This window comes from Seriola aureovittata, chromosome 15, assembly GCF_021018895.1.
Source record: "Seriola aureovittata isolate HTS-2021-v1 ecotype China chromosome 15, ASM2101889v1, whole genome shotgun sequence".
Taxonomy (NCBI): domain Eukaryota; kingdom Metazoa; phylum Chordata; class Actinopteri; order Carangiformes; family Carangidae; genus Seriola; species Seriola aureovittata.
In genome coordinates, this window is record NC_079378.1 from 8,519,108 (window position 1) to 8,546,901 (window position 27,794).

Here is a 27,794-nt window from a genome sequence, read left to right on the forward strand (position 1 = left end):
CTTCCCTTCATCCTCTTCAGACCACCACACATCATTTGAAAAGTTTGTTACAATCTAAGATGGATAACGACCTTTAATGTAACGCGAATTAACAGTTAATAAAAAACACCTGTAAAGCGAAGTGATACACGTAGTTACGGTGGGAAATTAGTTGTATAATAATAAAGATCATTAACCAATCAGTGGCAGTGTAAGGTGGGTCATGTCAACTCCATATACTGTATATATAAAAAGGTGAACTCTATGGTAAAATTCGTAAGTTTACAACTATGGATTATATAAAAAGTTTACAACCTGCTGCTGCACCATTGATAGATAATCGAAGGTTGGTTCTAGCTTCCGCCGACGGCACCGGATCCAAGCGCCAGCAGCGCCACAACCGAGGACCTGCCGGTAAAAGCTGTTAAGCTCGGAGTGACCTGGCGGCATTTGAGGAGCCTTTCCAGCCTCCCAACTTCAATTTTCCGGCCAGCGTTTTTTTTGGGAAAGAAACTTTCAGCCGTGCATTTACACCAACTTGTTTTTTTCTAAATGGAAGTGGCTTCATTATCCGGCAGAGTTTGGTCAGGTTGTGTGTTTTGCTTGCGTGAAAAGGCAGCAGAGGGAAACCGGCTGATTAGGTGCCCTACCTGGCGTGAAAACATGGCTGCTTACTACCAAGACTCAGAAGAGACAAACTCAACTCTCCTTGATGCATGTCCACCCTGACATTTTGAATCATCCATGCCCTTATGAGAGACACACAATTTCCATAACACGTTAGCGCAAGGCAACATTTGGATTATTAAAACTACTGGAGCACCTGCAGCTCAAGGTAAGTTATTTGGTTCAAGCAGTTTAATATTCAGTTGTCAATTACTTATCACACTGATATAACTTTGTTGAAAAAGTAGTATTGTTGTAGGCATATGTTGTATTTGTATGGGTTATATTGTTTGGGTTGGGGTATAATGTTTCTACAGCACCCCCAACTTAAAACATCCTCAGGCGCCCAGAGTACAGCTGCAACTAATCCTTATTTTTATTTTTGATTAGTCAGTCGATTGTTTTCTTGATTACTTTGTTTCTTCTATAAAATGTTAGGAAAAATTATAATTTCCTAGAACACATATGTCTTCAAATGTATTGTTGTGTCCAAATGACAGCCCAAGGCTCAAAGATATTAAATCTACTATCATGTTTTACACATAAAAGTATTAAATACTCACATTTGAGAAGCTGAAACCAAATGCTATAATTTTTGGTCAATTAATCAACTAATTGTTACAGCTCTAATGTGTGGTTTGCAGCATGTAAATTGATCAGATGTTTTCTATGTAAAATCTTAATACATAAAGTAACCCTAACTGTTACTCAGTAAAAAAAAAAATATTGGTGTTAAGCACTACTGGTAGGTCTGTTATTAAAAGGTCATCACAGCATTTGTCCATCAAACATTTTCAGCTAAAGTGATTTAGTTTAGGAAAATAGGAAGATATTTAAACAGATAAAAACTGAAATCTTACAAGATACTAACATTATTCTGACGGTCTAATATATCCTGTTACATACTGGTCTTAATTCAGTTTTCAGTCAGTCTGCCCTTTATGAGGCTGTGCCTGCTCAGGCGTTTTGTTTTCTGGATCTTTACCATTAGTAGGTAGGATTGTGAGACTTGTATATATTGAGGTATTGATGTGTATGTGTGTGTCTGTCTGTGTGTGTGTGTGTGTGTGTGTGTGTATATATATATATATATATATATATATATATATATATACTTTACATTTCCCATATTGCTCACAAACATGGCTCACAACAGGACTCATTGTAATCTATTTTAGTTTTAGTTTAAACTCTCATCATTTGTGTTCTAAACTGAGTTTAAGTGATTTAATACTCAGCACACATAAAGTGTAAGAGCTCAGATCAAACCTAAATGCAGTCTCTGTGTGTATTTAATTCCCATCCATATTTTGTTTTTTTTTGTTCACATTTCTCATGTTATTATTATAATTTAAGCTGTTTGCTGCTGAGCAGAGACAAGGACAAGGCACAGATGTGATTGAGGTACATGTCAGTATTGCAAATCTCTGTTTCTTTGCTCATTCTTTTTATTCATCATCTTGAACATAGGCAGTCATGGATATCACAGGTATCACTGGTTCTTGTGTTGATGTAGAAGACAATGACGATGATCATGATGATGCCATCAGTGTTAGAGATGCAATAGAGCAAAAGCTTTTAGGTGTTTTCACCGTTCTGCAGACCAACCTCGGCAGATGAGGCCTCTCTCTCACACTGTTTCAAGCTTCTCTCTGTCGTTCCTATTTTCTGTCTTTCTGACATCTTTTTTCCTTTCTTTTGCGATGTTTCTTTAAAAAACAAAAAGTGTGAACAACTGACGTCAGTAAGCACCTGAAGACCAGCTCGGGATCCTGCTTTGACTAGTCGGACCGGTTGAGCCAGGGAGATGGAAGTTGGGGGAGTGGAAGAACAGAAGGAGGGTTGGAAGTGCAGGAGGAGGGAAAGGAGAAGGAGGGGGAGAGGAGTTAAGGAGGTGAAAAGGAAACACTCCCTTCTCAGTGCTGGATCCTCCTGATGGACTGAATCTGGGGAGTCTGGGAGTGGGAGCCAAACTCACGGTAACACTTGTACTCTCCTCCGCGAAGGTCGGACTCCATGATGTACTGGTGGCCGCGGTAGCCAGGGAACTGGTAGCACACGAAGCTGAAGAAATAAACAAGAGCATCCTGATTAAACTTCACAGAAACACTTCAATAATCATGGATAGAAATAGTGATGTAAGTAGCTGATGGTTCTCCAAGCGGATTCTTGTGCAGTATTTTCCCTCAGTATGTGTTTGTAGCTGTTGCTCAGGACTAGCTGAAAGTGTGTAAGTGTGTCATGTCAATGGACTTACGCTCCACTCTGGATCTGCATGGATCCAACCTCATTGTTCATCCAGCCCATGGCCTGCAGGGAGGGGTAGTCGTCACACAGCTCGAACTGACGACCATTCATGTTCTCATTCTCGAAGATGGTCATGCGGGAGTCCTTGTGGTTCTGTACAAAGGAGGAAAAAAGGAGGCTTAACACAACTTGAGGTGAAGCTCAGCCAGAAGCGAGCTAAGGTTATTGTATATTAGACCTACAGCGCAGCAGATGGGCCTGAAGGAGATCATCCTCTCAATGCGGTAGGAGTTGCTGCCGCTGTAGGCCTCAAAGCGAGGGTAGTCTCCCTTCTCCAGGACAAACTGCTGGCCGCAGAAGCTGGAGTGCTCGTAGCCCACCCAGCTGCAAGCAGAAAGTGGAGTTCATAAAGTCAGAAACCAAGGAAATCTAAAATAAATGCACTTTTTAAGCTCCCCAAAAATCAAAAGAAGGCTTGTATTTCTAAAAGTAAGGAAGAGCTGTCTGGATACATACGCGCCACACTCAACCTTCAGGGAGCGGATGTTCTCCATCCCACACTCCATGATGTTCTGGCAGCTGGCGGTGAACTCCATACGCTTGCCCTGGAAGTACTCCTGATCGTACACAGTGATCTGAAAAAGAACGAAACGGAAGATTACACATTCACAGTGTAATGTTTTTTAAGTCAGTCCATAAACATAACAATTGAAATACTTCAACGCCACTGAAACGTCTTGCAGCTCCGTGTGCTCATGGGTAATGTAGAGTTACGCATGTACGTCATATGCTTACCTTCCAAGGGCCCATGGGAATTGGGTTTGTCTGAGCCATTTTGTCTTCTTTATTTCAGGAGTACCTGAGGGGAAATACACAGGCAGTCAGGGTGGGGACGGACAAAGCACTAAAAACAAACCTGTATTAGTTAAACACCATTTTACTCTCAAGTATCTAAATAACCACTTATTTTTTTATTCTGTTTGCTACTCTGGGTGGGGTTTTAGCTTCCTCTGAGGCTGGTACTTCACTGTTTACAAGATTCAACAGTATAAGCCTATGAATGCCTATAAAATCTCTTACTTCCAGTAAAGGCAATAAACAGCCACTCTGTCTTCACTCTGAGCAATTACGATTCCCTGGTGTTAGTTGATATATCGAATTAGAGGCCCATACTACATCATGTCTATAGATTGGGAGACTGTTTTGTCAACTACTTCAACTAGTTTGACCTACCCAAACTGGTGAGCTGTGTGTCGCAGTGTTCCACTGAATGGTCTGCAGAGATGGTGTGTATGGGGGTATATATACACCCGCGGGTGCCAGGGGCCGGGGGGCAGGCACGCCTGGACTCATGTCAGCACTTTGCTTTGGACTCCATTGTTTTGTTGTGTGAGCCACAGAGGGGTTAACACACAGACACACACAGTGATTCATGAAAACACAAAGGGACCAAACGGCTATACTATGTTACCTATGCCTCTGTGGTAAATCTGTATGTTGAGAGGAAAAACTGGGGTCACTTTCCCAATCAGGATATAGATCCATTATTAGATAAACATATGTGAAATAGGGATTCTTTTAGTAATGAGCATGTTGTGTTTTATCAAATGAGTAAATGACACTCAAACTAGTTATAGTCTTTGGTTGTGAAGAGGTAAATACTTCCAAAGCCATTTTTCAGGCACCCTTGTAAAGATTTGTATGACATTTGTTGCAAAATCTCCAAATAAAGGCAAATATAATATATTAATCAATCAATAGTCAGTTTGTCAAAGTCGTATCTTCTTTGAATTATTGCATGTATTCAATCAATAACACGTTTGACATTAACGTGGACGTGGGTAGTGTGGGTGCTGGACAGGCTTAAACACCCTCTGCCATCAGGGATTATAAAAATCATCAGTAGATAATAAATATATTTGAACTTATTATATATTGATTTCCTCCCTTTCTTATTGTGGAGGTTTTGTTTTGTTTGCTTTTATCTGTTTGTAATGTGTGACTGTCCCTGCTCATTAAAACATGTATCAGACATGATCGTTTTGTTCCCCAAGACTCAGGTCAGTTGTATGTCTTCACTCTGTTGACTGATTTTAAAAGTGCATTTCAACAGCGATGTAATTCCCTGAAACCTGAAAGCCATGTGTAATGATGACTGGACAAACTGGATCATTGACATTTACAACAGATTTGAAATAGGAAGATGTAGGTGTGCTGGAAATCTAATTAGGATGCCTTATTGATCTCTACAAAGGAGGCAATCCATGGATGGTGCAAAGGAATAAGTTTCTTGGCAACAGAGTCAGAACTTTTCAGAATTGGCAGCAGTCTGGTGGGTGAACAGAGATACAATATTTTACCTAAACCCAACCTGTCCAAACTGATTCACTGTATCTGCGAACACCAGCAGAGGTCACAGTGATGCGTTTGTGTGCCTCTTTTTTTCTTTTTTTTTTTTTACATTGTGGTTTAAATGCAAATTGTGAATGAAATCAGCTGTTGCTATTTTTGGAATACCTGTAGAAGTGTATAAATCAACAATGAAGGTATAAACAGGGGGAGTGGCACCGGCTGAAAGGCCTCATTGGCAGGACTGGCAACGCTTTGGCACAGACCGCAGAGCTATAATTGGCATCTCTACTTTCAGGTAGCAGTGTGACTGGATCGCTGTAACACAGGCAATGTGTTGTGGTAATTGTATGACAGAAAATGAGGCCAAAGTCAAGCGGTTCATCACTTTTTATGCTTTAAATTGATCTGAATCATGTTGTCTTATTCCTTCCACTTTTAAACACAAACTTTGTTGAAGCCATTTTAAAGCATTTTTAATACTTATTTAATTTATTTCAAACATCTGAATTAAAAGGTGTGTTATAGTATTTTACAGTACTGTTCATTGAACCGTTAAAGTAAGCAAGCATAGAGTGAACAAAAGTAGCTGCTGGGTACAGTGCAATTTTAACATTTCAAATTCAATTTTTTTCACATTTTGTTATGTTGGAGCTTGGTGTTAAAATAAGATTAAAAAAAACAACTGCCTGCAGAGCTCAGAGACAGGATTGTGTCAAGGCACAGATCTGTCGAAGGCTACAAAAATTAATTCTGCTGCTGTGAAGGTTCCCAAGAGCACAGTGGCCTCCATAAATCTTAAATTGAATAAGTCCAGGAGCTGGCTGCCCACCTGATGGTCACTCTCGCTGACCTCCAGAGGTCGTGTGAGGAGATGGGAGAAACTTCCAAAGATCTCAGAGATGGTCAAGAGAAATGGGATTCATCTGAGTTAAACTGTCAAGTGTCATAGAAAAGTATCTGAACACCTTTTTAATAAATTTGGGGTCTGAACATTTTCTGATGGCGCTGCATGCTGAGTCATTACATGTTTTTCTGACTCTGAAGTTTGGAAAGAATAAAATTGCTTCCAAACTTAGATATTCACTTTTTAAGTTTTCAAAAGCTCTGCTCTTCAGAAAAGGAAAGTCAAAAACAGCTTTTTCCAAGTTGAACTTATTTCTTTGTGATCAGTAATACATATGCAGGCTGTTTGTGTGGCTGTGAGAGACACCGTCTGTCCTGCATGGTGACATGGTCAACTGCAGGTTTTAGTCTCTGTCAAACGTGTATAGAAGGAGCTGAGGTTTTGTTATGTGGATGTGTGCGATATCTGTATGTGCACACTGAGAGTCGGCTATATGGTCACTGTGGGCTCTTCACACCGGCCTGCTGAGTTTGCTCGTCCCTTTGTCACGTCTGAGCTGCTGCTGCTATCATCAGCAGAAACACACACATGCGCGCACACACACACACACACATACACTCATACACAGACACACATACACAGACACAGACATGTTTGTCTGTCCTGTCTCACATTCTGACCTGAACAAATCCACTTTGATTAGGAATTTGTTCACAAATATTTTTATTGTGATACGATCTGTGATATGTCTACATGGATCTCTGTCTCTCCCTGTTGTAGACACAATCAGGGAATTACGTGGACACACAGACATGCACACACACACAGACAGAGAGTCTGGGCAATGTGCTGACCTCAGTAAGCCATTCCTAAATGTTTATTGTTCAGTGCAGCTAGAGGAGAGAGGAGGGTGTACGTTCAGTTATGTACAGTCCATTCAGAAAGTGTTCGGACCCCTTCAATTTTTTCACATTTTGTTATGTTGCAGCCTTACGCTAAGATGAAAAATATTTTTTCCCTCAACAATCTACACTCAATACACCATAACAAAAAAGTGAGAACAGAATTTTAGACATTTCTGCAAATTTATTAAGAAGGAAAAATTTAAATATCACATTGACATAAGTATTCTGATAACGCTTGAAATTTAAATCAGGTGCTTCCTTTTCTTTTGATCATCTTTGAGATGTTTCTGCACCTTGATTGGAGTCCACCTGTGGTCAATAAAGCTGATTGGACACGAACACCTGACAATGCAGATCAGAGCAAAAATCAAACCATGAGGAGGAAGGAGCCGCCTGCAGAGACAGGATTGTGTCGAGGCTCAGATCTGAGGAAGGATACAAAAAAAAAATCTGCTGGATTGAAGGTTCCCAAGAGAACGGTGGCCTCCATGGTTCTTAAATGGAAATGCCTTGGAGCAAAAACTCCACCGAGAGCCTAGCTGCCAATCAAACCGAGCAATTGGTAAGAGAGGTGACCAAGAACCTGATGTTCACTCTGGCTCAGCTCCAGAGATCGTGTGTGGGGATGGGAGAAACTTCCCGAGGGACAACATATCCTCCTTGGGGCCAAACAGAAACCAATCTTGGTTTCGTCAGATAAGGGAATCCACGGCATCCTAACAAAAATCACTCTAACTTCTTCCTCAACTACCCAGAAAAGGACAAACCAAAGTCCGTATTAGAAAGTGGTTTGCAGTAGATGCTGACTACCTCTAGGGTGCAACATTTCCACATAAACAATGTGTTTCCAGGTCTGTTGCAGTTATCAATTCAGGGAATCATCACACTCGTAACAACTCTGATCTCAGGTTTTCAGTCAGTGCAGAGCCATGTGTGAAACATTGATGTGGCTGAAAATGCCTTTCAGGAGTGACTCCCTGACTTTGTCCGAGGACCTGAAATCTCCATATACTCTGAATATTAAGGCAGGCCTTTGTCTCAATTGGTGCTTTGTTGCTGTGGCTGATGTTAAATGCAGTTACAGTTGGTTTGGCAACTCTTATCATCACACAGTGGCACTGCAGAGCCCTGATGAAGAGTCATGTGTGAATGAGATCTCCAGTGACTCATGCACAGACTTTACAAGCATCAGTAGAGAGAGAAAGACAGAAATAGGATTAAAACCTTGCAGAGCTGTTTCCATGCCGCTCCCTCCTCAGCTTCTCCAGCTGGGTTACAATGATCTGATGATGTCTGTTTGCAGTTACAATAATAAACTTCATTTATATAGCACGTTTCTTAATATGTTAACAGCATGAGACAGGTGCATGTACACTGGATAAAATGCAAGTAGTTAAAACAGATTTTGTCAAACTAATATATATTTGTGTATTTTGTGTGTATGGGGCTGCTGATGTGTCTTTCAACATATAATACGTTTTTTTGGAGGAATTTAAGTAAGTTAATCACAACATAAGGAAGTATCCGCAGAATGACTCTTCTCAGTATTACTGGATCATTGTAATAACAACATTAAGATGTAAGCAGGCATTTTAATGCTGTCAGTGCAAGAAATAGAAGTGGAATTTGTTTTGTGTCTCTGTGGTCATTTTGCATCCTTTTTATGGTTGTTTCTTTGTTGTACCCGTGAGTCTCTTTGCAGTTGTTTACATTTATTGCTGGGAAGCCAGTTAAAACAGTCACTTCAAACAGAGGCTCTGGCCCTGGGCCCACTTGACCCCTTGGGCCCCTGGACCTGTGCCCAGTAGGCCCTTTCAGTAATCTGTTCATGGTCATAGACATCTGTAAAGAAGCCCCGACCAGACACTGCTTTTTGTAAGGAGACTCAAATGGTTGGGAACCACAGGTTGATTCTTAACTCTGTGTTGTAGCCTATTTTAAAGTCAATTTAAATTACATTTTACCATTTCCTACTAACTATTGTCTAAACTATTGTCCTCATATGGTTTTCACCTAATAATGATATTTCACTGAGGTTTTTGCCTTGTTCAGCGGCTTCAATAGAAAGAGAACACATGCTGCATATATTAGTGGGTGTTTTTGAATGAATGGACTGTTTGTCATCTTGATTGGTGCGCGCATTCGTCAGTTGTAGCGCAGACTGTGCGCAGGAGCAGCAGCCGCTCTCTGTCAGCCGCGGAGCACAGAGCGCGCTGCTGAGAGCTCACCCCCCTCCCTCCCCTCCGCCTCCTTGGCAGCAACGGCCATCTGCCGCTTCTTTTAATTTCAAACCGAGCAGATTATTTCCCACAGACTTCTAGCTTCACTTGACACAACCGTAACAGCGTCTCAGAGAGCAGCTGCGAAGAAAAAGCAGCAGAGGAAAAGCCCGCTCTCCTCACATTGCGCTCAGCCGAGGAGAGCCGGGGACGTTTGCATGCAGCCCGTCTGCGGAGACAGACTGCGGGCTCATAAAGACGAAGAGGATTTGAATTAAGCACCGGATAACAGACAGCAACTGTGCATCCTTCAGTGAGGGAGGGAGGGAGGGAGGAGAGGGAGGCAACTGTTTTGTATCTTGGAAGCCCTGGGTGAGGAGAGGGGGAGGAGGAGCGGAGAATGAGCTATTCTTGTACCAGCAGGGGCAACAGCCAGGACCCATCAAGCGCTAAGAAGCCTGCCGGTGATAATCCAGGCAGAGACGCCGCAGGCACAGACAGCAGCGCAGACAGCAGCAGTAACGGCAGCCCGAAGCAAACGGCGGCGATGAAAGTGAAGAAAGGATGCAACTCGGCTGACGTCGGGGTCCCGGTGACCACGGAGGAGGACCTGCTCGCCAGCGCGATGATCACTCCGGAGGATGTTCTGGGCTTGCAGAAGATCACAGAGAGTAAGTTCACTGCTGCCGTGTCGGTTGTTGAGTGAGAAAAGAGGACAAGGGTGCTAAAATGTCACAGACTCCCCATATGAGTCACGTATCACGTCATTGCCGTGTCCCCTTATTTATGTAATGTATAGAGGCCCTATAGAAACACATGATAATGCATCACAGGAGCCCCCTCTCCAGGAAACGTTGCCAGCCCGTCTGCAGATGTGTCTGAAACCTCTTTTGGCATCCAAGTAGCCCCGTGACCTGTGGAGGTGAGGTGTCAGCCTTCCAGTGTTGTGTGGAGGTTAAATTTAGCACACAGCCATGGAGGTGAGTGAGCCATGTGTGGTGCTTAAAAACACCCATCTGTGCACTTTGAAGAAGTGCAGCCAGGCTGGAAAACAAGGTTTGATGGAGCAGTCAGTGATGGAGCCCCTAAAATGCAGGTGACAGTTTAATTGCTGAACATGCATGACTTAATGTTTCCTCCTCCATCATCTCATCACCCCCGGAGCAGCAGGTCTTCACTTCAGGACGAGTTTATTTGACTAGAAAGGTGCAAAGTGAGGTGCAGGGTTGAGTCAGGGGTCATGCTTCAAAGCAGACTGTGTGCTTCCTTTGCATAAGTTCACATCTAGTTCAGTGCAGAAGCTTTCACTTTTTTTCTGATTCCTCTTCAAAGAAAGCAGACAAACCCAACATTTCCTTTTATCCACTTATTTATTTATTTAATCTACAATGATATCTAAACTACAGATATCTAAAAGCCCTTTTCCAACTTGGTGGAAAGTTTTCCAGCTGAATTTTGCAGTTAGTCTGGTATCTTTAGGATTCAAAGTAATCTTAGCAGGAAGGCACCAACAGGAGAGTGAAAGTGGTTTTATATCAGTGATGGAGGAAACATTCAGAGCTTTTACTCAAGTGAAACTAATAAACAAGGTAAACAAACAAAAAAACTTCATTAAAAGTAAAATACTTGCATTCAAAATCCGACTCAAGTATACAAACTATCAAAAGTAAAAGTAATGTTCTGTAGACAAGAAACCCTGTTGAATGGTTTATTGCATGTTGCTCATGATACAGTAATGTGTGATTAGCACTTTACTGTAGTAGTTGGTCAAGCTGGGGTTAATTTTAACTACATTATACAGCCTAGTGTTGTGGGAGGTTTAATTTGTAACAACATATCAAGTTACAGTAGCTGATCATTTGATTTGTATATAAAATACCGAGCAGGAAAGTAACTGTAGCTGTCAGTCAAACACTTCCCTTTTAAATGTAGCGGAGAAGAACAATCAAGCAGCAACACAGGGACGCACTGAAGTGCAAGTCCCAGTTCCTCAAAAGCACATTCGCTACTTGAGTAAATGTACTTAGTCACATTTTATCACTGTATTGTGTTAAACGTTATGTTAGAGAAAATATCTGCAGATTAATGATGTAACATTCAAAATCTTGGTCTTTTTTACCTCCGCTAAGGAGGTTATTTTTCACCCGTGTTTGTTTATTTGTCAGCAGGATTACGCTAAAAGTCCTAACCCGATTTGCAGCAAACTTGATAGAGGGATGGGGCATGAGCCGGGGTAGATCCCATTAAATTTTGGGGCAGATCCAGATTATTTACTATGAATCTGTTTTTGTTTTTCTCTGAAGTCTGGTGTATGTTGTTTGACATTGGCCTTGGCAGAGGTCTGTGCTCTCTGAGTGCCCTTCTAGTTAAGTACTGCTTTGCTTGTGTTGCTTAGACAACATTGTAATTTCCAAACATTTTGTGTACACCACAGTGCAACATTTATGTGTCTCACAAAGTAATGTTTAGACACGTTATACAGTCGTTTAACACAAGTGAAGCTGCTTATTTACTGATAAACCAAGCAATTTGCCAAAGGCCTTTTCTGCCACTTGTGACATTTTGATTACCAGCCTTGCTGTTGAAAAAGAGCTTGAAATAGATAATTTTCCTTCGCTTATTCCTAATGTCACAGTGCCTGCCTATTACTTAATGCTGTTGTTTTTTTTTTGTTTTTTTTTAATTTGTCACACCTCTAAATCTCAAACAAGCCTCTTACAGAGAAACACAGGGGGAGATAGCAGCCAGGAAGCTCTTATGTGCACACCGACAGCTCTCACCAACTCAGGACTTAAAGCAGCGGTTAGCTAACAGGTGGCCAGCAGGGCTTTTGACTATTTAAAGACCTATTTATTTATTTTTATAAAGGCTATTTAACTACTTTACTTACACAACAAGGTTACATTAGCCTTACGATACATACTGAGCGTGATAACATGCAAACACTATGTCGGGTCTTCTCCCAACTATTTTAAAATGTGTTTGGGCATTTATAGTGAGCAACACAAGTTCACCTTTTTCTTTATTTCTACTTGTACTGATGGTCATGCATCTTTCAAGAGCAGCCGTACTGAACACATTTCCACACGTGTCTGTGAGATGCCATAAGCGAAAATAACTAGCGCTGTCTTTTTACTCTCTTGAAACTATTCCCACAGCGAAGATACCTCCGCTTAAATCATATATTTTCTGATCCCTTTTCTTCCTTTCTTATTTTCATTACTCTCTCATGTAGCTGAAGATAATACAGGAAGTTTATGTTGTAATAAGGAATGAGATCTTGCCCATCCAGTCCAACATAATCACAGCTTACAGAGAAGAGGAAGAGCTCTGGGAACATCCTTTGGCTCAACTCGTCCTCCCTCTTTATCTAACACTCACCGTGAGATTCTTTATGTGCTTTAACCAGCCACTTATTAGGAACAGGAGAGTAGTTGCAGCTGTATTTTGACTTGATAGTGAACATGTCTCTGTCTGTCAACTTGTTGTGGGTGATGCCCACGAGTGAGTCTATGTGGTGATCATCGTCCAGCTGCACGATGACACGTATGGGATCATCGCAATGATTCTGCCTCCCGCACTGGACTTTATTATGGTCTTGGAAACTCTCACTTTCCTGTCTCGCAGCGTCATTGCTGGAGGCAAGAGGAGGCATGTGTGAATCACCACAGCAACGTGGAGACACGCTTGAATCACTACGGCAACATGAAGCATCTCCCCTTGGTTACAGCCAGTGGAACGTGCATCTCTGCTCCACCACACACTTCCTCCCCGACTTTCCCTGCTTTCTCTCTTCTTCCTCTGTTCTCCTGTTTCACAGTGTAGTTGTGCTATCGCTTGATGGGCTACACCGACGTAACTGAACGTGTGTACATGCACACTCACTTGTTTGACATTGGTTCTGGCAGTGAAACAACAAGCTGAGCTTTCTGAAGCCCTTGTGTTGTTTTGTGATTCATCTGTCTCTGTCTTCCGTTCTCGTGTAGCTGAAATTGATTCCCTCTCCAAGTGCCGAGGAACACGAGTGACAGTACTCACCCGCACAGCTCCGACAGACTTGACAAGTCCTGAGTCAAAGTTTTTTGTTTGTTTTTTTACTCAGTGGTTGTTGTTTGAACCTGCTTGGAGCACAGCTGTCTCAACCTGAAATTGATGATGATTCGCACATTACACAGTCATCTGATCAAAAACTATTGTGAGATAAATCCTAATCTGCCATGTTTTCTCTGTTGAATATTGTAAGCAGATTATATGTTTAAGACAAAACAGTCTTTTCAAAACATCAATGTGAATCCTGGGAAAATGTGATAAGCATTTTTCACAAAAGAAATCTTGATAATCGGTTAATTGTTGAAGTCATTTTTCAAACAAAGCTGCTTCCCTTTGTCTTGTAGTTAGGGTTGGGGTTTTAATCACATTGTATTTTATCTAATCTGAATCCGTTCACATTCCTCATTAAATTTCATTAAGTTTAGGTTTCATCATTTGAAAGTAACTAAAGTTATAACTAAGAGTACCTCAAAGATTTAGTTTAGACCTGTGATCACCTGTTGTTGGGCCAGAAACCAGAAACACTGCTGTTTTTTGGAGGAAGTGACTAAATTAATCAACTTTAAAACTGATGAAAGTTGCCTAATTAATGTTGACAAACTATAGCTACAACATGAAAATGAAATGAGCAGCAGAAGATATGAAATGTGGATTGACATTGAGTGTTTTGACACACTGAAATCACAGCTGTATCATACTTTCTTACACACCAGATCCATAACTATGAGGTTACTGAGCTAAAAATATTGATTGATTTGACCTACAATGATCAGCTAAACATTTTTCAAGAGAAGAATCGGCACTACAAAAATAAAGGTGACTTCTGTCAAGGTGAGCTTGGAGAGAGTACATTAACCATTATTTCTGTGCTGTTACAGAATTAACGTTAATTAACTTCCGCCAGTATAATCTACTGCCGCTGATGATGGTCATTTGAAGGTGAAAGAAATGGCTACAAATGAAAAGCCTGCCAACATTACCTGCGTGTTTTCAGCATTGATTTTCACTAATAAAGAAAAAACAAGGAGAGATAAAAGGTTTTATAACAGATTAGTTGGCGTTGGAGCTTAACGAATCTGCGTATTTTGCCAACAAGGAACCAGATCCAAAACAGAACCAGTTTTCAGAACTCAACCCTAATTATAGTTCATTGAATATTTTGGGGTTTCAGACATATTTTAGATACTTTGAGTACTTTTGATTTAGCTGCCGGTTTACTTCAGCAAGTTTAGTCTATAGTGTGCAAAGCATCAAATTTGTTGCTATGGTTACTAGCAGCCTCATCCTGTCTGAGGTGTTGTGAATATAATAAACAACAGGATTTAAACGGACACCTGAGCCAATCTGTATCGTGTAGCCATAGTATATGTTTTAACAGGTGTTTTAGCGTCACATTGCTTCTGTTGAGACACCCACCTGAAGCAGATAAGCTCATGACTCGAGCTGTGTCGAGCTAAAACTCAGTCTGTCTCAGAAGTCTGTCACGCTCACCATCATCACCGGTGTTGTTTCACAGCTTTAAAGGACATTTCCTCACTACCTTAAAAAAGATCGGCGGTGGGTGTGAGCTGGCCCGTGAGGTGGGTTTTACAACCCACAAGGTCTGTTAGAGCTCAAATAACCTACTTAAGCCTGAAGTGTGTTGGCTTGGTGTGTGCCGGTGCAGATGTGATGCAGTTCAGTGCTCCACACTGTGAAGTTGAACGGGGTGGCCGGTGATGAAACCAGTCCAACTTTATTTGCTTGTCATAACCATTATAAGATGACACGCATGGGTCAGATAATTCATCAAGTCCCAACACAGATATCATTTATTTTTCATTCGAAGACAAACTAGAACGACTGAGAATCTCAGAGCTGCTTTTTACCCCAATGTGAGTCTTTGCACATGACATTTCTTAACCTGTCTTGTCGCCTATCACATCATGTCATCCGCCAGCAGCTACTCACTTCATGCTGACAGCGAACGAAGGCAACTAGTCATGTGAAATTACGTCTGACTTGTGTTTTCTCTAAGCTGCGTTCACATCTGGAGTCTTACAGTGAACCTCTGCCAGACCAGATCTCAGGCTCTCTCCTTCCCTCTCTTTCTCTTACTCCCCATCCTGTCCTCTCTCCCCTGCCCCTCATTGTAAAACCATCCCCATTTTTATGCCATAGCACTGTTGCCATGACGCTGTGGTCATCGAGAGGCAAATTCAGGTCAGTAAGGCAGAGGCGAAGTGCGTCACCCCTCTACACCAGAATGCTGTCAAACTAAATCACAGTTCACACGGAGCTCAGAGGAGGAAATTGTTACAGAGCTTGTCTGTTTTACGCTGAACTGTATTCTGGTACAAAAACAAGAAGTTCTGTTATTGAAAAACACAAGTTTCCATTAGACTGTAAGTTTAAATACTGTGCACTGAATCGCATCATGATTTATATACTTATCAAAGTGTAGTTTGTAGACTTTTCTGTGTGTTAATAATGCTTGAATATAGTTAACTAGCTGCTTTCAAGTCAAGTTTGGATTGAAAAAATGTAAATTGATTGCAAAAGAAGATCTACTTCTTTGCCTGAAGTCATTTCTAAATGATGAATGAAACATTTTTGGGGTGTTAATTATATTGCCTGGTGCTACATCAGTGAATAGAAATGCCATCCCTATTAACAAACCGCCGTTTAACTGCAAGACGATCGAAGTGGTGGCAGGCATGAGTGAGGAAAAAAAAAAAAACAAGTTCACTCAGATTATGGCATTTCCAATCAATATTATGATTTGGATGTTTAGTTCAGTTTAAAGAGGCGAGGTTCACCTTTTCTATAAGCCAAGAGATTTAATAACAGTTCAAATGAACTTCAGTATGAACCTCAGGAAGTGAACACAGCCACGACTGCAGCGCTGATTCTGGCTCACAATGCAAACCAATCAGAAAGTTGTAGAGTGATTATGACGTGACATTTTAGAGCATCTTCCTCCTCTAATTTGACGTATATCAGATGATGCTGAGCGATCACAACGTAGGAAGGGTCATTCAAGAATCCCAAGTGCTTTGTTTTCCTCTGCACCATCCTCACTGCACCCCTCCATCTCTTCTCCCCCCTCGCTGCATTAATCCCGCCCCCTCTCTACAGCGATTAGTTGGATTTGCCTTCAAATAAACTAAACCGGATTAGTCCGTGTGAGCTGTATTGGACCTCCCTCCAGCCACATAACTGGTAGATCCCACTTTACCAAAACAGACCAAAGTGGGGGCCATGTTCATGTCATATTTTCATCTCTCTGTTTATAGTAATATCCTGCAAGTGTCAGCAGGAAGTGGTAGTGCTTTCTCATATTCTGTAGAGCTTGGTCGAATCCTGATATTTCAACCAATACTGATATTTGAAGAAAATTAAATCGGATATTAAAATATCAGATGATATTAGTATTCTACACGACATGACACATAATATAGCATGTAATCAAATATACTGTATATACTGAGAAAACAAGATTTTTATAAATAAAATCTTCAGCAAAGACAATAAAAATATATTTTGAATATAAAGTAGTAAATAGTCGGTTCAGCTCAAATATATATTGGTAACTCTAATTGAATCTAAAAGTTGCACTGAACATGTTGATCCTGTGTGCAGTTTTCATAAACAGTAAAGCAAATTTCAAATAGTATTCAGTATCATTTTAAAACATCCGACACTGACTTGATTCATATTTTCTTTCCTTAATATTTTTCCTTCTGACTTTCAACACCAGCTTGTTTATATTATATATAAACGATATACAGTGTCACACTGCACACATCCTGCTTCTGCTTTCATGTCTCCAACGTGTCTTTGATAATGCCTATTTACAGCAGCTGTGTGTGTGTGTGTGTGTGTGTGTGTGTGTGTGTGTCAGAGAGAGAGTTTGAGGACCCTCATGTTGATGCAGTGAGAGGAAATCAGCTGTATGTTTGTCCACTTGTGATACTCTTATAGCCCTGATTGCTGCTGTGAGGGGGGCACTTGGGCAGGAGACAAAATGTTTGTTTTCCATGCCATCAGGACAGAGGACTCCATGCCTGAGAGGCGGCAGACATCCTGCAGTACAGGAGCTGGCTGCGTGTGGTAGAGAAGCACTCACTGAGCTGAAGGGAAGCTGATTGCTCATGTGGGATAAATGGAGTTGCTCATGCCGTGCCACGCCGGCAAAAATAACCTACAGCTGAAACAAACCTGAGAGTCGTGGGTGTTAATCACTGCACTGAAACACACAATGGCCTTCGTATAAGAACATGTTCCTACTGCTAAATCTCTTACTGTTTCCTGTGAGGTTTGTTTTTCTATTGAGTGTTGTGAGTGTTCACCAAAGGTTCTGAATTACTCAAACTTGTCTTTGATGCTCCTAAATTTCTGTATAAGTATAACCAATAGGTGGTCAAGTTTCGTTTATAATAAGACTAACAGAAAACAGGTGATGAGCACATGGCGACTGAAGTCATTTCTAAATGATGAATGTAAAATTTTTGGCTCATTGGTAAAAATCATTATGTGGTGCCACAACAATGAATGAAATTTATTTTTGCCGTGGTGTGGGGTGTTCTCTTCAAACCGACCTTCGACCAGAACCTTAAACATGCAGCGGCTAAAAGTCAGGCTGTACTTGAACGCAGCAGTTCTTTGAGCTAAATGCTAACACCAACATGCTAATATAGTCCCAGACTCTCTAGTTTCTTTTTTTCTTTAAGTAAAATCCTCACATCACTTCAGTATAAACATCTGTAAGTGAACACATCACTGCCATGGCCTGAATGCCAACTGCAGTTATCAATACATCGTTTATGTGGCTTTGGTGGTCTGTTGATAAGCTTTCAACCAGTGAAGGTGTGGAGCTCTGCTGCTAAACATTACTGATTTGGATTCGCTGGAGTCAGTTCAGCTTAAAGATTCACTCCTACAGATTTGTTTGTACATGTACTGAGCACCTGTAACTCTTATATCAAAGTAACAACTTCCCTTCTGTGGAGAAATGGCTGTTTGTTAAAACATTGTCCCTGCCACAGAACTATGTCCCATACTCACCTGTGTCAACCTTTTTTTGTGTTTTATAAACACAAAAAAAGGTTCAATGAGCTATTATTGTTTTGAACTATCAGAAAATTGCACTCACGTTGTTCAGCAATTAATGAACCTACAGTTTAATTGAAGTGAACTGCAGCAGCTGTGGAAACTTCCAGTGAGGACAGACCCACCAATCCACAGCTGAAGTGGGACAGACTAAAGTAGATCCCATTATCAGTGTCAGCTATAATTTTTTGCCAGCATGCATGTTGTGTTTATAAGCCTTTAATATGGTTTCATGTGGCAGTGATCTTAAATCCTCATACTGGAAGGTTCCTAAGATCTGTCCTGTCGCCGCGTTATCTGGGTGAAGCGCTAAAACGAGCCCCGAACTGTTTATTTTGGCTGGAACTAGGTCATGTGATGCAGTATGTGTTGAAGGGTGGACCTGACCTAGTCTGGCTGTAAACTGGTGATTTCTGCCACAGCTGCAGTGACTACACAGGAAGGGAGGAGTACATGTAAGTATCACACGTCTTTAAAGTTACACACAAAGGCAACTCGAGTGTCTGTTTACAAAGCAGCCAAACAAACATGTTTGAACAAAGAAGTCAGTCAATATCTGGCCTCCCTCCATCATGTCATGAGCAACCACAATCTGATATCATGCTCCAAATACATCTCCTACAGCTCCCTCACACTAAAAGACACCCCATGTTTTGCCAGTTGAATGCTTTTAATGTGAAGCAGGAGAAGGAAATGTTCAGCGAGCATCAGCAGAAACTTGATATAGCTCTGATCCGGCTGTAGGAGAGTAACAGTGAGTCCTGGGACGGTCCATGACGGAGCGAGTGTTTAGTTCTTGACAACATGAAGTGTGAAGTTTTTTTTTTTTTTTTTTACCCCGCTAATGTTGAAGTTTGAAGAAGTGGTTTGCAGACGAGCTTCCTGTTTCTAGCAGAGTTTGACTGCTGAGTTAACACTCGCAGCTCAGCTTTGACTGTTAATAGTTCCCTTGATGCGTTGCATAATTCAGCTTCGACTGCTGTGACCAGACACTTCACTGCACCATCCCTCCTCCCCATGATGGGTTTAAACCAAACTGTTTCCACACAGCTGTGGAAAGACATGTACGTACACACACACACACACACACACACACACACACACACACACACACACACACACACACACACACACACACACACACACACACAGCTGTCTGAGGATAACTTGCTGCTAGAAGCCAGTTTATCACTGTCAGCTCTCCTTCTGGGCTGTGATAGTAAACACCTCCAGACCAAACATTTCCCGTGTGTGTGTGTGTGTGTGTGTGTGTGTGTGTGTGTGTGTGTGTGTATGTGTGTGACTTGAGGTAACAGACTGCATGTCATTTACTACAAACACCTTGGGTTTTCTGAGGCAAAGTGAGAGCACACACACACACACACCACAGAGACACAAACACACACACGTACATGTGCACAACACAAACTCATTGTCTCTTATTCAAACTCAATGCGCTCCTGGGACTTCATTAGGAGGCTCAAAAGTAACAATTAGCACCAGGTTAGCAAAAGGATGAGGACAACACCAGCTGTGGTTCAGTTTATTAAACACATGCAGACCCACCCTCCACACACACACATCCATGCACAACTGTTTATTATTGGTCCCACTCCTCGCAGGCACAGATACTTTACAGTATTAATTAAAATTGTGTGTCTGCTGAGGGTTTGTTTGTGTTTTTTCCCTGTTTGTCTCGTGTGCGGGCGAAGGCTGCGTGAGTCTTCAGGTGTTGCACGGCAGTAAACGGAGCGACGTATTCAGAGCCGATGTGTTTAGAAGAGCATTCAGACTGACAGAGGAGCAAAGGCATCACGGGGTCACAACGAGTCAGATCAGCACTGTCAGGAACACTCACCCCGTACAGTAAATGGAGTTGACAACATACTGTGACTTCAGGGTATGGTTCTTCTTGTGGGATGCGCCGGCATGAATACATAAGCATGAAAAATAACATGCAGGGAGCATTGGGAGGAGACCTCCAGGGGGAGTGAATGCAGAAATAAACACTATCCAGGAAGCTAAAGCAGACAGAGGCTGAGGTCTCTGTCAGGTTCAGGCTCCAGCTTGTTAACACTGAGAAGTGACTAAAAACACCTTCATCCTAAATGGACATAACTTACATATTGTCCCATTTACATTTTGCATGTAGGGACGCTGGTGAACTGCTACTGAAGGTGAATGTTTGCTGATGTCATATTCTCCTTTTGGCTGCTGGAGAGAGTCGGCCTCTTGGGGGCAGCAGACACAAGTTTTTACCTTGTAACCTTGTAAGTTGACATTGTTAGTAAACAGTTGCTCTTCAACACATCCAGCTGTTATGGCAACTTATCTTTGATTTGGAGTCGTGAATGTAAATCTAATATTCCTTCTGTGTTTAGCTCTGATTTTGGTCTCTACTGTCTCCAGAGGTAAAATCTGGCTCTTTAAATGCTCCACTGTGTTCACCACCTAGTTGCTTCAGTAGCTTCGGTGCCGAGCAGACACTGTACAGTGGATTTTTAGAGCTTATTTGCTGAAAACCGCTGCCTTGTTTAGTGAAAAACAATGTTATGGGCACGGTGAGAGTGAATTTAACAGATCTTTAACAACTTTAAACTCGTTGCACCTGTGTAAAGCCAAGAGGTGCTGCACATTGAGGTGGTAATATCTCTGTAGGTTCCATCAAAGTAAAATCCAATATTAACACTAATACAAACAGTTCAGCTCATGTTATAGGAGCTATACACAGTTTGTTTGTAACTGGTTTCAACTGCTACAAATGCACAACAAAAGTAGCTGATTTAGTCCGTTTATCTGCTGTGACTAGAAGGTTCGTAGTCAGACGAGCCATCTTGAAATAATATGTGAACTCTCAAGTCGGAATAACGGGTGTTTTTCCCGTTCATCCCGTTCTGCCGACATTGTTTGAATGCAGCATAAACACTAAACACTTTACAGTATCTTGCGAGTCTCTTCACCGGAGGAGCAGAAAGTGATTGTTGTTTAATTAGATTGTTGGTGCATTTTTAAACATAATTCTATTTAATTTGTGTGGCTGATTTTATCATTCTTTTTATTAACATTATAAGATTCATTATCTGCCTCTGTGATAACCACCTTCTCGTTTTGTCTTAGTATTTTTCAAAAAAGTTATTAATGAATCCTTGCTCACTGATGATAATTGAGATAACACTGCCAATGAACGTTTACGGGTACATGTGATGAATTAGTGACTTGCCACAGCCATGTGTAACGGCCACATGTACTGTGATGACATCTGGTAACTGTGCTTCTTCTTTTTCTCCTCCACGGTGATCTATAAAACAAATCCAATCCACGCAGTTTATGAATCAAAAAACATTGTGTATGCATATGTCTGCGTACACAGATATTTAGTTATGAACCTGCACACAGTTTTCACACTGGCCTTCTGAGTGAAAGCTGCTTCCTTTATATAAAGGTAGATTCTGACATCATCATCATCATCCTTCACATTTACTATAGAAATAGGAAAAACAGACATGAAATCCACAACTGGGAGCTCATGGTAACATCTGGTGATCGGATGTCATGTTCTTTTAGTAGGAGGCTGCTGCTGTCGAAATGTTACAGAGAACAGCTGGTGAGGTGATCGGTCATCATTAGCAATTAAATGATCCCTCTCTTTACTGACAGACGTCCATGTCTCCACCGCCTCACTGTTGTCTTTGAGCAGACACTTGTGATCGGTTTACTGTCTTCTGACCCGATGTACCGTCTGTGTGTGTGTGTGTGTGTGTGTGTGTGTGTGTGTGTGTGTGTCCATCAGGAGAAGCAGCAGAACACGCAGAGACAGCCGCACATCTGTTAACATCAGATGAGAAGGAGAAACAGTCACTGAGCTAATAAGGGAACATGGCATGTAATCACACACATTTACTGATCTTCTAAACTCACAGTGTGACTCTTGTCTGTTTCTCTCGAGGCTGTGCAGCGATCCACTCTCAAATCCCTGAAACAATGTCACCTCAAATTCACTTTTTGATTTACTTGAGCTCTGTGGCGAGCCAGTGGGCCTCAGAGGAGGCGATGGAGGGATGATGCAGTTGCACCTCCCGGCCAGTGGTTTCATGGGATCAGGCAGGAGGCAGGAAGTGTCTGCTCTGCTGGGGAACGCTAATAAGCAGTGACACTGCCTGGTGAGGGCAGGAAGGATAAGAGGAACAAAAATAACTCTGTGTGTGTGTGCGTGTGTGTGTGTGTGTGTGTGTGTGTGTGTGCGTGCGTGTTGTCGTATATGTGAGGAAATGTCTCTTTTAACACAGATTGTCCAAGATTCATGTAGGAACGTCACTCTAAATGATCAGACTGAGCTTTTTAACACTTTAGTCAGCAGAATGACTTGAAACTACAGAAAACAGAATTAATAATATTATTTGAATATATTGCTCATTTACTGTGAGGTGTTTCGGGGTATGTGAATGTTGAAGCACATAATGACATCTATTATCGGTATAACCACTTTTATAGTATTTATTTTCCTGTTAGCGTGATCCACTCTCAGTATTGTCATCTGTTCACAGAGAGGATTGAAAGTAAAGCAGCTCTTCAGATTAGAGCTTCCTCCTGCTTAATAAGAGAACTTAATTTCTTTGCAACGGTTCACTTTTGCTTTTCATCAACATTAAACAAAGTCCAACATTATAACCTTAATTTATTCACAGTCATAATTTCATCTTTAATAATAAGAAAAACATGTTTAGTAGCTGGAAAACAATTTAATATTGTGATAATAAGTAAGTAAGTGAATCTCGTTCACAGGGTGGAGATTTGTTTGAAACCAGTTTCCTTAGAAACAAAAACATGTTTTAAACCTTTTTACTATTTAACAAAATATAACAAACTGCTCAGTGCACCGGCGTTAAAATAAACTATAGCCTAAATGAAATGTGATCTAAATATAACTTATTGAGATCAAGAAATATTAAATTAAAGAATCAGTTCAAAAAAAAAAAGTCAAGAGCTTTTTAAAATATTTTAAAGTTTCAGTCTCAAACAACATTGAGATTTGGTCCCTGCTTCCCAGTTATATTGATCAGGAAGTTAAAGTAATGATTAACCCTTTATTTTCATTCATGTGCTACTTGGTTCAAGTATGTAATGTCTAATCTGTAACTCTCATCCTCTCTCTCTCTCTCTCTCTCTCTCTCTCTCTCTCTCTCTCTCTCTCGCTCGCTCGCTCGCTCGCTCGCTCGCTCGCTCGCTCTCTCTCTCTCTTGCTCGCTCTCTATCTCTCTCTCTCTCTCTCTCTCTCTCAGATTATCTGTGCAGCCCGGACGAGAACGTTTACAGCATCGACTTCACCAGGTTCAAGATCCGAGACATGGAAACCGGCACAGTTCTGTTTGAAATCACCAAACCTCCATCCACAGGCGAGTCACTGAATCGCTCTGTGGAGTTGTTTCATTTAACCTTTATTTACCATGAAAATTCCTGCAGTTATTCAGTCTTCATGCATGAAGGCTGCTAGACAATGAACCTGCAGAGGCATCCATGTAAAACACACACTGATGACTATATTTCATTTCATGTCCCTCTGTTCTGTTCCTTACAAACCAATCCTCACCTTAGATAAAGCAGGAGAGAAGAGGGATATTGACCCAAACGCCGGCCGGTTCGTCCGTTACCAGTTCACCCCGGCTTTCCTCCGGCTGCGGCAAGTTGGAGCCACGTAAGTGAGAACGTGTGTGAATCTTTATTTACAAGGACGCAGTCACCGACAGAGTAATCGCTGTGTCCTCTGCCTCTCTGTGTTTTCTCTTGTCTCACTCCCCTCTCTCCGTCCGTCTGTCTTTCTCTGAGCAGCGTTGAGTTCACGGTCGGAGACATGCCCATAGAAAACTTCAGGATGATCGAGAGACATTATTTCCGCGAGAAGCTGCTCAAGAGTTTTGACTTTGAGTTCGGCTTCTGCATGCCCAGCAGCAAGAACACCTGTGAACACATCTACGAATTCCCACCTCTGTCTGAGGACATCAGTGAGTCTATAAACACACACACACACACACACACACACACACACACACACACACACACACACACAATAGAAAACAATTTGGGCGCCCTGTGGTTCAGGCAGCATGCTTACATACTCTCATGCTGTGGGATTAATTCTGTCGATGTCTGTGCTCCTATTCATTTATGTTTATAAACCAGACAGACCATAATGTTCTACAGCAAATCTGCTGTGAAGGAATTGTAATGGCACCCAGATAATGGTTTTTATTAACATCATTTTTAATGAACTTGTCTGAAAAAATAGTAAAGTATTGGTACCATTTGGTACTTAGTCCTTACCGCAGCGGCCTGGGTTCAAGTCGACCTGTGGCCCTTTGCTGTATGTGCTCTCTTCTCTCTTTCTCCCCAACTTTCCTGTCTCTTTCTCTCACTGCAACTATAATAAATGCAAAATGCTTAACTTAAATCAAAGTATTTTTTGTCCCCTAAACCACACGTGGGTCCTGAACTTTGGACGTGCTCCCACATCCACCCAGACCAGGTCTCTGCCACTCCGTATAAAAACATACGACTTTCTTCAATGGAAAAAAATATTTCCACTGAAGATATCCAGCCAGTTGTTTACCTCAAAACATAAGCTACATTCAGTTGTCAGTTTATTAGGTACACTTGGCTAAAACTAATATGGTCGGATACAACAGTCCTGCAATAAATGCGGCCGTCATGAAGGTGAAGCTGTTTTAGAGAGGAGTTGATTCAGGTGTGTGGAGGAGTTGGTTCAGCTGTATTGCATTATGCAGAGAGGGGTTCCTGTTATTCAGCCTGTCCTCATTAATACACAATGAGGTGGACAAAATACTAAAACTAACTATTCCTCTTTTTACCCTGTTTTAATCATCATAGGACCCTCCTCAGATTTATCTTAAGACCTCATGGGTCCTATGTTTTCTAACAGCTGTGATTTTATTTGTGTGTGTGTGTGTTTCTGCTCACAGTCAGAGAGATGATCCTGCACCCGTATGAGACGCAGTCCGACAGCTTCTACTTTGTGGACAATAAGCTGGTGATGCACAACAAGGCAGACTACTCGTACAACGGTGGGACGTAGAGATGACACACCAGCACGAGAGACAGGTGGATGTACGGACTGACCTGAGGGACGATCAGAGCACGCTGGTGGGGTTAACATCCTGTCAATCCAGTAATCTCTCTCTCTTTCTCTCTCTCTCTCTTTCTCTCTCCGTCTTTCTCTTTCTCCTTCTCCCGTTGAGAGAATGCCGTCCAGAAAACACCCATACAGATGTGTCGGTTACAGCCTGTGTGTGTGTGTGTGTGTGTGTGTGTGTGTGTGTGTGTGTAAGCACGTGTGAGTTTGTCAAAGCCTGGCAAGAAGCCACATTCACACAAACACACACATGGACACACACATTTCACAGCTTGGTGTGGCATCGCTGTGACAAAGTGTGTTTGTAACATGATAAACCAGCACGTGATCAAATTTTGGGGAAACATCAGATGGCTTTCGCTCTCTCGCCACGTCATGAAGTGAATAAAGAAAAAAAAAAAAAAAAAAAACCTGTATCTTCAACTATTGATAGAAAATTATTTTTTTCATTCCTGTAGCTGTTAGGAACAAATCTTGCGTCTAAAAACGTGTATTTTTAGGACTTGAACGACCAGTGTGTGGGATTTAGTGGCATCTAGTGGTGAGGTTGTAGATTGCAACCAGCTGAAGACCCCTCCCCTCCCCTCCCCTCACCCCTCCCTCTCCCAGCGTGTAGGAGAACCTACGGTGGCCTTCAGGTAGCGAAACACGGCCCTCTCTAGACCCAGTATTTGGTTTGTCCATCCTGGGCTACTGTAGAAACATGGCGGGCAACCCCCCTGTGTAGATGTGAAGGGCTTATTCTAAGATAACGAAAACACAGTGATTCTTAGTTTCAGATGATTATACATTAATGAAAACATGATTATGAATATTATCGACTATAGATCCGAATGAATCCTACACACTGGTTCTGGGGAAATTATTTCTCAGATTCAGCGAGTGTGTGTGTGTGCGTGTGTGTGTACTCTTGCTTTTTGGAGTGTGTGTGTTTCTGTACTTTGTATGATTGTCTGTACTGTGTGTGTGTCTGTGTGTCAGTTTGAAGCATGATTACTGGTCTGGTAGAAATATATGAATTTAAATGTCAGTACTGTGGTCATCTGGTTTATAAAGGTTCAAATAGATTTCCAAAACCTATTAGCACATTTTCTACAGAGTAGACAGTAGTTAGTCATTTTGACTTTATATCAGACCTATTTCCTGTTTCCTTATTCCTTTGTTCCTCATTTATTTCTCCAGTCGTGTTACCTGTATAAACTGTAGGGCGTATGCGTTTATTGTCTTTCTCAAAGCACAAAATCTCCACGAAGACATCAATGAGGAAACAGTGAGCTGATCTGACCATAAATGTACTGAGTGATCTGTGTATAAACTGTACTGTCCAGCCCTCCTGTTGCTTCATTTAGCTGATAAAGAAGTTGTTAAGAACCCTATTCGTTCAAGTTAAAGTTTTACTGATTGCAAAGAAAAGGGAAACTTGGAGGAAGATTGGGGAATGTAGCAGAACTCTTTTAAAGATCAATTCATCCTCAAATCATCATCGTCCTTGTCACGTCTCCTGCGTCCATGTCCTCATTTTCTTGTGCGGTTTCTTCTGCCTCATCATTTCCATTCTGAGCCGTTGCAGTCAGTGAGGACCTGAGTGTGCTGATCTGTTGTTAATCGAGGGCATTTATTACACAGATCAAACAGAAAATCTGTAACTGAACTGTCTTTTGATGCCTCTAAATTGTAATATGCACACTTGGCTTTCTATCTTCTGACTCAAACAGTATAATTCTGTCTTATATCCAGCATATATCTGCACATGCTGTCTGATGATGATGATGATGTGCATCAGTCTGATGCACTTGAAAACCAGTTTAGTTTCTGTGATTCTGCTTAAACTGCAGTAAACTCCACCCGTCTGTTACAGCAAGTGTGTTCAAACAAACACTGCAAATCATTTGCAAAAAAAATATCTGTACTGCTTACAGATCTGGTTGAAAGGAAATTACTTGAATGCACCTGTTTGATTCAGATTGTCACTTGAAGTGATTTAAATCTGAATGACTCTGTTTTTGTTTTGGGCCTGTACAAGTTGCTGATTGTGAGTTACAAGGAATAAAAGTTGAGAGACAAAATTAGCAAATGTGCTAAAAGTCGTGAAATGGGACAGGAGGGGGAGTCCAGTCGGCTCAGATTAACTTGAATGTTATGTCAAAAATGTAACACAGATTTGTAGAGCAGATTTATTTATGATCGATTGTGACTCGTGTACAAATTATTTTGATTCAAATGTTGGTGTGACTGAACAAAAGTAAAATAAATAAAGATTTATGGGACTTTTTGAAATATGGCATGTGTGTTGATTG

The 27,794-nt window shown here is 41.4% G+C and overlaps 2 protein-coding genes across 3 annotated transcripts; one reads left to right on the forward strand and one right to left on the reverse strand.

The window, feature by feature from the left end:
• Positions 1 to 14: 14 nt before the first annotated feature.
• On the forward strand, positions 15 to 27,774 carry unc119b (unc-119 homolog b (C. elegans)). 2 transcript variants are annotated; one of them, XM_056397125.1, is made up of 5 exons: positions 15 to 814; positions 23,633 to 23,746; positions 23,946 to 24,045; positions 24,180 to 24,352; positions 25,328 to 27,774. In XM_056397125.1, the coding sequence occupies exons 2-5, from the start codon at positions 23,698 to 23,700 to the stop codon at positions 25,438 to 25,440; spliced, it is 435 nt and encodes a 144-aa protein (XP_056253100.1). In that variant the 5' UTR covers positions 15 to 814; positions 23,633 to 23,697; the 3' UTR covers positions 25,441 to 27,774. The 2 variants fall into 2 exon arrangements, with proteins under 2 accessions (XP_056253100.1, XP_056253099.1); XM_056397124.1 differs by lacking the exon at positions 15 to 814 and adding an exon at positions 9,182 to 9,883.
• On the reverse strand, positions 2,537 to 3,777 carry LOC130182308 (beta-crystallin A1-like). The gene is made up of 5 exons (XM_056397129.1): positions 3,688 to 3,777; positions 3,409 to 3,527; positions 3,135 to 3,276; positions 2,903 to 3,045; positions 2,537 to 2,709 (listed from the first exon to the last, which is right to left on the reverse strand). Exons 1-5 carry the CDS (start codon positions 3,724 to 3,726, stop codon positions 2,562 to 2,564), a joined length of 591 nt encoding a protein of 196 aa, XP_056253104.1. The 5' UTR covers positions 3,727 to 3,777; the 3' UTR covers positions 2,537 to 2,561.
• Positions 27,775 to 27,794: the final 20 nt, after the last annotated feature.